Source organism: Ananas comosus, linkage group 10, assembly GCF_001540865.1.
Source record: "Ananas comosus cultivar F153 linkage group 10, ASM154086v1, whole genome shotgun sequence".
Classification (NCBI taxonomy): domain Eukaryota; kingdom Viridiplantae; phylum Streptophyta; class Magnoliopsida; order Poales; family Bromeliaceae; genus Ananas; species Ananas comosus.
Window position 1 is genome coordinate 4,833,269 of NC_033630.1, and position 14,079 is coordinate 4,847,347.

The 14,079-nt window shown below is 36.2% G+C and overlaps 2 protein-coding genes across 3 annotated transcripts; both read right to left on the minus strand.

Moving 5' to 3' along the window:
- LOC109716199 (phytolongin Phyl2.2-like) lies at window positions 465-2,972 on the minus strand. 2 transcript variants are annotated; one of them, XM_020241529.1, is made up of 2 exons: window positions 2,067-2,972; window positions 465-613 (listed from the first exon to the last, which is right to left on the minus strand). In XM_020241529.1, the coding sequence occupies exons 1-2, from the start codon at window positions 2,780-2,782 to the stop codon at window positions 604-606; spliced, it is 726 nt and encodes a 241-aa protein (XP_020097118.1). In that variant the 5' UTR covers window positions 2,783-2,972; the 3' UTR covers window positions 465-603. The 2 variants fall into 2 exon arrangements, with proteins under 2 accessions (XP_020097118.1, XP_020097117.1); XM_020241528.1 differs by lacking the exon at window positions 465-613 and adding an exon at window positions 620-950.
- LOC109716572 (LOB domain-containing protein 12-like) lies at window positions 12,247-13,838 on the minus strand. The gene is made up of 2 exons (XM_020242098.1): window positions 13,181-13,838; window positions 12,247-13,055 (listed from the first exon to the last, which is right to left on the minus strand). Exons 1-2 carry the CDS (start codon window positions 13,358-13,360, stop codon window positions 12,717-12,719), a joined length of 519 nt encoding a protein of 172 aa, XP_020097687.1. The 5' UTR covers window positions 13,361-13,838; the 3' UTR covers window positions 12,247-12,716.

The following is a 14,079-nucleotide window of genomic DNA, read 5'->3' on the forward strand; positions in this document are numbered from 1 at the left end:
AAATCACATAATCATTTGGAAACACATGCAGGGAATGCACATGATCTAGTTTCCTATAAGCAAACAAGTATTGCTACTGGCCGATTTGCTCCTACGAGAATTACTAAGTTGGAAAGTCTAGTTTGCCTAATATAGTAAAACCAAATGAAATACCAGTCGTAGTAAGCAATAAAAATTAAAGACATTTAAGTGGGAGATATTGAGAAGTCTACATTGTCACCATGACTGTTTGTAAGTGAAAAATCGCAGAATAGTGTGTACCGTTGGCCTACCCACCATAATATTAGACTATACATAGTATTCTACATACTTGTAGTGCTTCTTTATCGTATGAGGTTCATTGTCATTCATCTTATTTTGCACTTAAAATGTTTCAAAGCAACTATACATGCTAAATGGTATTCTAGTCCAAGCACTTTCTTGTATTCAAAATTTCAGAATTTAACTTTGCTCTGAGTCCTACAATCTCATTTATAGTTAATTTACCCAAGTGACTTAATAAAGCAAAGATCTTGCTATGGACAAAAAGAAAATTACAGCACAGATCCTTGACAAGAATGTTAGGAGCTTTGTCTTCTAAAGAGGCTGCAGAGGAAAAGTGCATCACCTGATCCTGCTGTTCATGATGTTTTGTTCAAGCTACAACTCATTTTTGGCAAAGTATAAACAAAAGATCAAAGACAAGTATACATCAACGGCCATAGATCAATAAAAGCTTCCAGTCTCTTCCAACAGTTGTATAATCCTAACTAGGTTCACCTTAAAATGGACACATTGTATATCACTCCTCTTTCTACTATACACTGTATAGTGGAATGCAACTAAATAAGACGGCATTTATATGTTTACACATAGCTATGTGCTTTTTAATCTTCCTCTCCCCTTCGTGGGGTCTTCTAGCCAAATTGCTTTTCTCATCACCAGTACAGTCTCTGTCAAGGTTCGGAGTCCTGGTTTTCACATGTTTGTAGAATAGCAATTTTGATAACTTTTGTTTTTGAATTTTTGGCTTGGATATCAATCAAAAAGAACAAAAAATAAAAAAATCGAAGGCATTTCATAAAAAAGGAATAACAAAATTTTGGTACATTGAAATGACACTTTGGACTGATTTAATGAAATCCATAGCTACCATCATTTTGTCATCAATTGTAGCATCAAAATAAGGTGAAAACGACAGCACGAATGATAATACATGAAGAATAGCTGAATAAGTTGCTTCGGCCACTCCTAGCCGATGCTTTAAAATTACCCTTGACTGGTTTTAACCTGCATCAACAGTTCTAGCTAATGGCCTATCCTTTCTGTTCGACATTGACCGAAACCAAGAAGCCTTATAACTTCACTTACCATTTCTACTTTTCAACAGAAACATCAGACATATTCTCAATCATTTCATTAAACATGTCCGAATCATCTTATCTGATTTTTTTCACACCATTTCTTCACTGTTACTTAAAGCTAATCAGTACAATAGAAACTTTATATTCTTCCACAGTTACCTTACTCTTGTAAACATCTCAAAAATTCATTATATTATTAAGCAAATAGTAATCAGAAAACTAGATGTAAAATTAGAAAACACCAGGCTAGCTAGCTAGTAATTCGACATTAACAGATCTAGATTACATCCGTAACAAGAATGTCAACTTGAGTAATGCTTGTAACAATTCCTTCCACAAAACTACCAAAAAACTTACAGCTAAACACATTTGCCGGAACCAAAATGCTTTGCACAAAATCTATCACCTGAATAATCAATTATTCACAGTGCATCACCAACCCAACTATCAAAATGTACGAGCAAGCACTTTTCAGCAATAAAACTAAAACCAGGAACTTCACAAAATTGATCTTCGCAAATATTACCATTATTCCATTGTTTTAATTTTACATGTATCAAACTACACAATACAATTCGAACGCATGATACGGGCGAAAATTGCTGAACTAGTTGAGCTCCTACACTAAATTGCATATCACAATTTTCACATACCAAAAGCAGAAGTATTAATTCAAAAATGCACAAGAATGAACAGAAGAGAGAAAGGAAAGAATGCGGTTACCGGCGGATGCAGTGAAACCCCTTGCAAACCGAAATCCAGATCCCGAAGAGGAGGCCGCAGACGGCGAGATCGATGAGGAGGATCGCGCGGAGGTGCTGCCGCCACGCAATGCGCATCGACTTCGGCAGGGGATCGGCGGCGTCGGCGGCCACCGATATCTCCATCGCGCCATCGCCCCCGTCCAAGGGATGCTGCTGCTGCTGCTGCTGCTTCTGCTTCTTCTTCTTCCTCTTCTTCTTCTCCTCCTCCCCCGTCCCCGTCTTCAGAGGCTCGTTATTGGTCTCGTTGAGAGGCGAGGGGGGTGTGGGAGGAGGAGAGGGAGAGGGAGAGGGAGGGGGAGGGTCGTCGACCTCGTCGGGGAGGGCGAGCGCGAGGCGGCGGAGCTCCGACTGGAGGGAGAGGGGCGCGGCGGCGGCGCCGCCGCCGCGGGCGGTGGAGCGGCGGAGGCGTCGGAGGAAGAGGAAGGCGCGGGGGGCGCCGAGGGAGGAGTCGGCGATGGCGAAGAGGACGAGGGGGTCGGCCATGGCGAAGGCGTAGATCCGGCCCCCGGCGGTGTGCGAGTACTCCCGGTGGAAGGGCGGCGCCGCCGCCAAGCACCGCCGCGCCACGGCGGCGACGTCGCCTCCGCCGCCGCCTCCGGGGACGAGCTCGGCGAGGACGGTGGCGCCGTGGGCGACGCAGGCGTAGAGGATGGGGTGGTTGAGATCGGGGATCATAACGGCTCTTTTCTCTTTCTTTTTTCTCTCTTTTTTTTTCTTTTGTTTTTAATGAGTTTAAAATTTTCTTTCTCTTTATTTTTTTTTTTATTTTTTTATTTTTTATTTTTGGTTTTAGGGAGAAAATGGGGAGATTCAAAGTAGTGTTGGGGTTGCGTTGATGATTCATATATAAGAGGAGGTCATTGTGTTGTATCTGAGGGATAGTTTGGATGTGGGGAGAACATGGGTAGTAGAATAGTAGTACATTTTGAAGTGATTAAAATAAGCATATACTATGTATTTTTATTAAAAAATAAATAAATAAATGTGGCATGAACTTAGGATTGGATCTCAAGGCCACATGATTTGACAAGGCAAATTAGGACAAGTGGATGTTTTAAATTAAATAGCGGGAATTTACATATATAAAACACTACCAAAGCATGTATTTTTATATGGAGAATATTTGAAAGTTCATCCCTATAGAAATAACTAACCTACTAAATTATCGCATTATATTTGTAAACTAATCTAGCAAGGTCATGAGCCCCAAGCACTAATCTTTCACTTATCATAACTAAGTAACTTATTGGTAAAGCCTAGTTTACCACGATCACAGCCGTCCTATCAGATTTTTTCAATCCAATTTCACAATCTTAATCCAACCATTCAACTTCATTTTTCTAGAAAAATAACTAGAGAATATTGATAATAGGCTACGAAGATCGAAAGTATATATAATGGAATATGTTATAATAAATAATCCACGACAAATGTGGTGGGCTACGCCATACACAAGATTTTATTAAGAAAGAAGCACTCATATTTTGAAGGATAGAAGGCATAGTTCAGTGATCGTAATATTAATATTTTGGAATCAATGTTATTAATGTGCTCATATTTTTCGTCCCTCCTATTAGTTTTTCACGCCACTTGACTTCTAAGACAAGTAGTTTATATACAACTCTTTTCTATACGTAGAAATTTTTTTATGCACAGAGTAATCTCGAGCTGTAGAAAGCATGCGTATTTGACTTAAAATGTATCCTTATGTGATGCATATCAAAATCCTTTACCAAATTTAATCCGATCATATATGTTTCAGCTAAGAATTCTTATTATTGTTATGTGGAAATATGATAAAGATTACATTTTTTTTTTTATCCACTTCTTTTATTGGCAATTTGTCAAATATTAACTTCAACTATTGAATGTGATTTATGGTTGTTACTTAAGTTTATTACTCCTGACGCGGATGATGTGCGATTAGGATGTATAAAAATAGTTGGAGCGAGCAAATCTAATTGAAAAATGTCAACTAAGACTTGTTTGGCGCAATTTAGATGTAAGTCCAATAAAATAGTTGTAAGTTCGAATGTGCAATCTAAATTCAGAGACAATATTCGATCGAACGTTGTGGTTGAATATTTTTAACAATTCTAAATTCCATTGTTTTGGTCACTCAACCATAATTTTGTGCTACTTAAGTTGTTTTAACTTTCTTTTTTTGAGAAATAGATAGTACGCTATCCGCTTCATTTATTTCATTAAGAAATATAACTTGTTTTAACTTTTAATTCGATCAGTAGGATTAGATACTAAATTACCGAATATCTTTAGCGTAAGTGACAAAGAACTTAATGTTGGCATCCAAAATTCTAATTAAGTTCAAAATCTATTGTTTTACATTTGCAACTAAAACTTCATTTTTTTAAAAAAAAATGAACAATGTAGGTACCATACTATCTTTCTTTCAAAAAAGAGTATTAGATGCTAAACTTGATGTCCTTTATAAGGTTTCTTCTTCTTCTTCTCTCCCTAGTTCTTGTGGGATCCACTATTTTGTTAGTGGGGTCAAACGAAAGGTCTTATTAGCCTTTTCCTTCACATTTTGATCCCAGTTTGGGTCAACTTAACTCCACGCCTGTTTGTTTGCACGGAAGTGGGGTGGAAGTGGGAAGGGAGAAGTAATTTTCGGTGAAAACAGACCACTTTCATTGTTTGGTTCACCGTAATTTTATTACGCCCGAAAGTTTAGTTCACCCAAAATAATGAAATTAACTTTCCCCTCCCATGGGGCGAAGTCAATTTCGGTGAGGTGAAAAGAGGCAAGAGTAGGAATTAATATGTTAGGGTTACTCTCTTCTCTATCCTTTCCTCTCCCGAGTCCCAGACCCAACTCCAAATATATTCAATTGTGGAAGTAATTAAATTTTTTATTTTGATTGTATGTCTAAAATATGATCAAATTTGGTTAGGTAAGTTTTAATATATTTTTTGTTTAATTTATATATTTAGAAAATGATGAAAAATGAATTTGTTAAATGTTAATAATTTTTAAACTTTAGAATTTTATTCGTTGTATTATTATAATTTATATGCAAACAAATAATCAAATGTTTAAAAATTTTATTTTACAATTATACATATATATAATTATATACATATATAATTATATTAATTTTTATTTATTATAATTTATTATTCACAAAGTTACAAAATAGACAATGATATCACTTCGGAGGTTAAGTATACCGAGGATGAAGAGTTACACTTTTTACGTCATCTATTTCTAATGAAACAAACAACAAAACTCGCAGAACTGCACTTCCACAGTTAGAAACAAACAGCAGAAGTGAAATAATTTTCACCCCAACTTCACTTCAACCCAAAGTCTACTTCCACCCCAAGTCTACTTACGTTAAAACAAACATGCCCTAAATAGGGCCAAAGTTAATTCCACTATGAGGTCCTGCTTTCAATTTAAGATTAATTTTATATAGGTTCCTATAAATATAGTTAATTATAAATATATTCCTACAAAGTTCAACTTTTATATATTGCTCCTGCAAAAGTTCTAATATTTTCAAATATATCCGTGCCGTTAGGATCCGCTAGAAAAAATTAGTTAACCATAGGTAAAATACTTAACCCTAATTAGTTAATGAGGTAAGTTGACCTTTTTACCCCTCTTTTAATTAATAGTTGGGACTGAAGGAACATATTTGTGATGGCTAAAAGGTCATTTCACTTATAAAATAAATAATATTTTAATGGTAATAAATCAAAGGAATATATTTGAAAATATTAGAATTTTGTAGAGGCAATATATGAAAGTTGAACTATATAGGAACATATTTGTAATTTGCTATATTTATAGAGATCGGTACGAAATTAACGCTTCAATTTACGTGGGCTCACTACGCTTGGGCCCATGCAAACAATAGAAAGGGTTTCATCCTCTTCTCTATATATATAGTATTTAAAAGTAGTAAGAGTTTTTTCTTTAAAAGAAAATTCTTCACTTCTTGTGATCCCATACTATTCTTTTTCAACCATATTTAATCTAATTAATGTATTATAAAGACTCAAGAACAAATCCAATCCCATTTAGGCGCTCACTAAACCTTTTTTCACCCAATTTTTTAATTGAGTTGCAAAATAGTATGTTTGTTCATGGATCTTTATTTGTTTTTCTCCACTGATGAATTTTATTTTCTTTGTTTGTGAATAGCAGTTATTTTGAGTTATTATAGTATATAAAAACATAATTAGTATATTATATATTGATCCTACTATAAAAAATTTCTGAACTGCCGTTGGACCTCAAAGTTGAAAATTGTCTCCTCTCTCATAGTTAGTATATATGCAAATAACAATATTCAATCCAAGGTCTTCACATTGTAGCAAATACAAAATTAAATTTTTAAAAGATTATTTTAATATAAATTTAGTGAATTTTCAGTTCTGATTATAATGAGGACTAGGCTACTATGCTATTAATAGCATCAAGTCATTTGTGTTACCAAGTTTTTGGCCATTGGATTAAGAAATGTGTGGTTAGGATGATGTGGGCCCCCTAGGGTTGAGTGGGTGATTGGCTGAATAGTATGATCTAATGGGTGAAAATGATCAAAAGGGTAGATCTAACGGTGAAAAACTTGGTAGCACCAAGTGCTTCGTACTATTAATAGCATAGTAGCTGGACTGTTATAATGAAGACTTTTCTAATAAGGTATTTGGAAGAAAGCCCTTCTTTCAGAGGCGTTATTCCGGCTTACTACTGCATGACACAATAAAAATAGAGAAAATTTCCTGTGTGTCCCTCTTAAAAACATATATTTACCTGTGTGTCCCTCTAAAAGCACATATTTACATAGATACCCCTATAAAAATTGAAATATCTTAGATATCCCTCTAAATATAAAAAACTTTCAAAAATACCCTTCAAAATAAATTTCTGTTAAAATTCATAGTAACAGTAACCAAAATACCAATTTTACTATGACGCCCCAACTTTCCAGGAGTTCACCCAATGCTAAGACTACTCCCGTTCTAACACACTTTTCTCTTTTAACCTCTTGGACCAAGCCACCACCCAAAATGTTTAACCCGAATTAAAAATTTTAGCCCTATTATTTTATATATAGGACTAACTGGGGTCTCACATTTACCCTTTTCATAATTGCCCTTCTAAATGTTGCAATTACTAGTAAGAGTTATAAATTTTATAAATACCCTGCAAATTTGAAAGTTTCAAAATTTTAAAAGTTGATTAGTTAGATTTTCACATTAATTTCTGTAAGATTTGTATATTCTAAAAGAATAATTTTTCTATCTTATTCAATATTATTAAATGTTTCTAAATTTTTTTAAAAGGGAGAGAGAAAATAATAAATAGCTAAAAAATGACAAAGTTTTGTCATTAATTATAGAGTATAAAATTGCTTACTAGATTTTAAATTACAGTCAAATGATTTAATATTGTTTACAAATTTTAAAGAAAAACTGAGATTATTTGATAAAATTTTATAATAAAGGGTGGCGAAGTGCAAATATACTAGACAACAGAGTGGCTAATTGATATTTATTAATATTTTAACAGTATTTAAATTGAACACTTGTATCTTTATCTAAACTATTCATTAGTGAGGCAGCTTTGAAAGTCTACTTATTATACATTTCATCATATTAAAGTGCTCTATCAAATAATTTTAAAAAATTCAGGATAAAATGGATATTTTCATTTATTCATAATAACCTATCAAAAATAGATGCTTCGTGGAGAGACGAAACTTAAGGATGAGGATATATTTGTAAGATAGTAAGTGTTGGTAGCCGGATTTCCCGATCCTTGACCCGGTTAAAGATCCTCCTCGGGAAGCGCGTCGGGGTGAGAAACGGCTGTGAATAGTGACCCTCGAAGTTTGCGCCCGTCGACAGATCAAGCGATTCGGCTGGCGAGGGATCGAGCCAGCCGGGTTCGAAAACCACTACTATCTATTCGGTTCGGCTGGAATGAGCCGAATGTACAGAGCAGGCCGGAAACTAAGCCGGGAGAAGAGCTGAATGGCTAAAGCAACATGAGATTTGGTCGGTTTGAAGAGCCAAAATGACTTTCTATTGATTGACTGATGGGAAGTACAAGAACGGATATGTAGTTTACAATGAAGTGGTGCCCGTGGGGCATGCAGACTCCAGAGATTTACTTTAGAGAACTACTCCTAGATAAAAGCAGTAAAATTACAAGTAGATTACTCCTAAAAAAATGCGAGAAAATGCAAGGAAAATAAAGGTGGTCTTTTATTTATCGGGAAAAAGACTCTTTTTTAGGGCGTTATTGACCTATTTATAGATCGCCCCTTGATCAGTTATTGCTCCTACACGATCGGCCACTATCTCCTAATATCCCAGACCACCTCCAGCCGATCGGAACCGCATGCAACTGCTTGTGGTTTCCGTAACTTCCTTCAATTGGTGCGACGGTTCACTTTAAAACTTTTCCGGCTTCCTGGTGCACGGCCAGATTGATGCCTTTGAAGGGAATACCGGCGTACCACCTGTTCGCGCCTAATTGGCTCAACAGTAAGTATTTATAAGGGTATTATAATCATATTTATAGGAATATTCATAATATTTTGAACATTTAGAGAGGTATAAATGAAATTAACCCCTCATTAGTAATAGTTGGAACAATTAAAAGGGCAATTATGAAAGGGTAAAATTGGTATTTTGGTTGCTGTTAGCCTGTTACTGTAGATTTTGACAAAAAATTATTTTGAAGGGTATTTTTAAAAGTTTTTTTATATCTATAGGAGCATTTAAGATATTTCAATTTTTATAGGGGTATCCATATAAATATGTTCTTTTAGAGTGGCACACAGAAATTTTCTCCAAAATGAAAAATAAAATTATATAATAATTAATATAACTATTTAAAAGGCAAGTAATAAAATAAAAATACACTAAATAAATAGCAAAATACAAATACACTAAATAAATAGCAAAATACGATGACTTGTGCATACAGGGAGTGTAAGGTGTACACTATTTTGGGGTGTACTAGTATAATTGCTCAAACCCAAATAGATTTAAGTTAAAAAAAAAATTGATGTAACAAGTAGCAAATGATGATCCTGGATAAAAAGATTGTAACATGTACTACTCGTCAATGGTAGCCCCAAATATTTAGTTAGGAACCATTCACTAGCCTCTCTTCTTTATCATCTTTACGCTCCGAGTAGGAAACCTATGAATTTAACTTAATGATCCCTATCTCCGAGGCTCATTTTAATAAACTCTACATAAATCTAATTAAGATTCCACATGTACTACCAATCGTCTCTAGAGCAAGTGGCAAAGGGTTTGATGGTTGGTATCCGAGACCTAAGTTCGAATCCTAATTGATTCACATTTCTAGCTAAGTTTATTTCTAAATGAAATAAACGAAACAGGTACCGTGCTACCTATCTCTCTCTCAAAAAAAAAAAAAAGAAAAAAAAAAAAGATTCGACATGTACTTCTTCTTGGCTCACAAAAAGAAGAACATGTCATCTACGAACTTGATAAGCGACGCCTTACTCTCTACTGCGGGACCAATCCCTTCAATCAGATTGTGCTTGGATTGCCCTGTTTGACATTCTTGCTAACACTCAGCCACTAACAAAAAAAGGAAAGGAGTTTGGGAATCGCCCTGACGCACCTCTCTTTTCATCTTGATCCACTTGGTCGCCACACTATTGACTAGTACTACAACCTTAGCTCCGCAAATACACTGTTTAATCCATCCGCACTACTTTTCATCAGAACTTCACCAATGCGCGATCTTACAAAAGAATCTGAGATGAGTTTTTTCTTTAAAAATGCCGATTGGAAAGTGGAAATAAGTCTGTGCATAATTTTTTCAAGTCTGCTTGGCCAGAATCTTGTTTATTATCCTTTGTACTCCATTGGACAAACTAACAGGTCCAAAATTGTTTGATCATAAAAGGCAGATATATGAGTAGTCGATGGGACTACGAGTAGTCGATGGGATCGCTGAAAGGCCTCTCGTCATACAACTCTTCAAAAATATTCCAAATATCTTTCTTAAGTAGCTCCCAGAAAAATCCGGTAGAATCATACGGGGAACCAAATAGGACCCGGCCGGGGCTTTGTCTCCTATCTCCTCATTGGAAAATAGCATTCTCGATCTCTTCCTAAGTGAAGGTAATGCTAGTTGTTCCGGGTTTGTGATACGTCTGTCGCTAAACAGTTCGCTCTAGTCCCCAAATGCATTTGGTGTATGATCTTTCAGAGCAAATCTGTATTTGAATTTGTTCTGGAAATACTGCTGCTTCTCTTCTTCTTTGTACAATATTCTCCCAAAGTCCTCAAGCAAACCAATCTTGTTGGACCATCTTCTATCATTAGCAATAGTGTGGAAGAATTTTGTATTTTCGTCTCCCTCCCGCAACCAATGCCTACTTGGCGCGGTTTTTCCAAAGCAATTTCTCGTCATCTGACATCCTAGTGAGCTTATCTTTAAGCTCCTCTCTTTTGCTTAAAGTGTCCTGAGATAAGTCCTGAAGCTCCTCTGTTGCGTCGATCATCTGAATTTGAGGCAAAATCACCTCCATAGCTTTCCTAATATTCGAAAAAGTTCATCGAACACCATTCCCTTATCCTACGACAACAATGTCTCAGTTTAGCTACGAATGTTACAACCACCAAACGTATATTCTTTCTATCCTTCCACCATAAACCAATTTTTGACGAAAGTCCTCGCACTTCAACCACACTTTCGCGAATCTAAATATTTGCTTCTCAATTTGCCTCTGGTTGAAAGTGTGATTGGGAAGTGATTAGATGCAATTCTTAGGAGTGCCGAAACCTCTGAAACTGGAAACCGCCAGTCTTAGCTCAAAACACTTTTTTAAAAAAATTAGTAAGTTATTTTTTAATAAAGTTTAAAAGATTTGATAAAGATACGTAATAAATAATTAGAATATTTTTTTGCTAAAAAAAATAAATGTTTCATATCATTATGTGTCAGCACACATTTATTTTTTGTGACCGGCACGTATCGGTGTTACTCGGCACGCACCATACCATACCGTGTAGGTAAGTTTTCGGCACGAATCCATATCACGGTACTTAAATCTTTGATTCCAATTACGTATGCAAAATTTTTATTGTCTTCGTTTGATTTATTCTAGTTAGTCAAGTAGGAGAATTTGTTAAATTCTTCACTAACTACACAAACTTTTGCAAATAAAATATGTTAGTTGTTTTATGATTCTTTGGTATACCAATTGCACTGTGGCCATTAATTAATCTTTTAAATCATGAAGTAGAGAAATGCTTCAACCTAGGAGGTCTCTTTTCTGGTACCAAATTTTCTCTTGCTTTTGTGCAAGCATTTTTAAGTGTTGTCCTCCTAGTTTTGTTTGCATCAACCTTATTTTGTTGTTACTAGCTCATAGAAAAAAATTTCACAAGAAAGCAAGGGTTACTACTCTAAGGTGATCATGTGTGAGCTTAATTTCCCTTCTCTCTGAAATTCTGTTCTCAAATTTGTTTAATGGATGTTGGGCTTAGTGATATTAAATTTACCTATTAGTCTATTTGGTTTAAAGAAGGTGCTTTCTTATTTTTCTTGCTTGATTCAAGGCCTTTAAGGTTGATCGAAAGCATTCCGAGAGCCGTTCCAAAGTTGAATTTGCGGGATCGGAAGAGGCTAATCCAAAGGATGTGTGGCAAGAAAGAATTTTTTTTTTACTTTTTGATGCTTGTATACCCATTGTCATAGAGTAGTAATTTTTGACCAATTCTTATAATCTTCTCATTTTGATAGTCGATTTGATCTTCTCTATGCCTATCGATGTAGCCCAGTGTGCGTGAATCACATGAATTCACGTGTTGTGATTGTTCTTGGGTTTTTTCTCTTTTTACTTCACTTTACTCTAATTTCTTGCATATTTTTGTTCTGGGTGATTTAAAGCAAACCGTTGGTTAGTTAGTGTAGTTAATTAACATCTTGATAGTGTAGGTTCCGTCGTTGCCGCGCTATAATGGATGAGTAAATACTTCGTAGGTGTTGTCGATCAAAGTAAATTAGTTTGTATACAGCTACTCGAGAATGCTATACTGCAACTGATTTGGTCCGTGAAAAGAAACAATATATAGAAGAAATAACATCGACTGATGTGGTCTACATGGAATTGAGGATCAAGATTGCAACAGATAATTCAGCAATTTGAATAAGTTGGTCTAGTTTTCGTTACGCATGATTGATCAAAATGGATCAATATAGGACTACTTGGTGCAGCCAAGTGCTAGCTCAATTAGGTTTGCGCCCGATATGGGCTAATCATTCAATACCTGGAAACATATCATAGTACCAGAACAGGACAGTTCCTTATAACAGCAATGCTATGATGGGCTGATCCTCTTACCGGAAAAGGAAATTGAAAATGCTTAGCATTTTCCTCTTTTTGAAATGAGAAGTACACAAATCTTGCTAGCTCTGAATCAAAAAAAGTGCTTCTAGTATAAGCACAATACTAGAGATGATCTACTCTTCTATGCTGTAATTAAATTTGGGACTAAACATACTGAACCATTTCTCTGTAATTTCTATATGACCTTCTCTTGAAATGCAGCACGGGCTAAGATCGATTGAGCAGCAGGTTCATAGAATCATCTGACATCGATCCGTGCAGAACCCGAACTGGTCGACGTCGTCCGAGAGGAAGTTGTTCGTGCCGCACACATAATTGTTTTCGGCGAGGAAATAGATTGAACTGTAGTGGCAGGGCTCATCCCTCAACACTTCCAATAACTGATCATTTTGTTTTCGCGACTCTAGGATCTGTTCTCTGGTAGCTTCAAGCTGCTTCTGAAGATCCTTCAAGCACTTCTGCAAGTAGGAAATCGCATTCGTGCATCCGTAAACTGGATCTCGGAGCCTCGCGTTGGCCTCGTACACCATGCTTTGCACCGCGTCCTCTCTTCTCGTCTCCTCCACCACCTGATTCACTCGAGCACCGGAATTTTACGTTATCGAAAGCATTGAATTTTGGTTCGCAGAAAAGAAAAGGCAATCATTAAGCACCGCATTAGCTACATATGTACTTGTACGGAACACTCACTCACCTGAAGCATTTTGATCACATTGCTTGCTCCAAACACCTTGTGAACACTCGCAAACTTCTCCGGTTCGTCGGCCGGGAAGTACGGAGCCAACAAGCAGTCGGGGCTGCACTTGCGGTGGAGCGTCCGGCACGCAGCGCACGGCAACTCAGCCTTTGCGCGAGCCCCAAACTCCGAATCCATAACCGGGATTTAAAAAAAAAAAAAAAAAAAATGTATTCAATCTCTATGCCACAAGTTTCAAAAGTGCAATTAATGCAGTTGCTAGGCTAAAATATGGAGGACCCAAAGGCTTATATAAAGCACATGCAGCAGGAGAAAGTTGAGTTGGTGTCATGTGATGTTGATGTTGAGACACAACAAATTTTAATTATCATCTCATATGTCAAAAGTTGGAAATCAAAGAGACATATGATGTTATAAGACACCTAAAATAGTGGAAGCTCTCCTATTTACAGTGAGTGATGTTAGAGATAAGGCCAATAATTAGGCAAACAAGATAATATATACTGTATTAGGAGATTTGGTTCTTTTGTTGTAGACTGATGCTAGGGTGTAGGAGAAAATGCCATAGAGGTTCTAGGCCATTGGTGAGTTTGGAACACACAAGAGGCTATATTTACTTTACCCTTTGTTTGCCTTTGTTGTGACTTTTCTATCTGGGTTACTTGTGCAACCCAGGTATATATCAAGTTGCGGGGCTCATGTAGATGCATGTTATCTATGTATTTGCAAATGGATATAGTTTGGCAACACCGGGGCCTAGTTTGGTAATATAGTTGCTAAAAGCACTGCCTTTTATATTATGAAAGGTTTACAAACACTAGGGTCTAGCTTGGTAATATAGTACTAAAATCTCCACCCGGAGAAATATATGACTATATTGTTTTTCTGATGGTAGT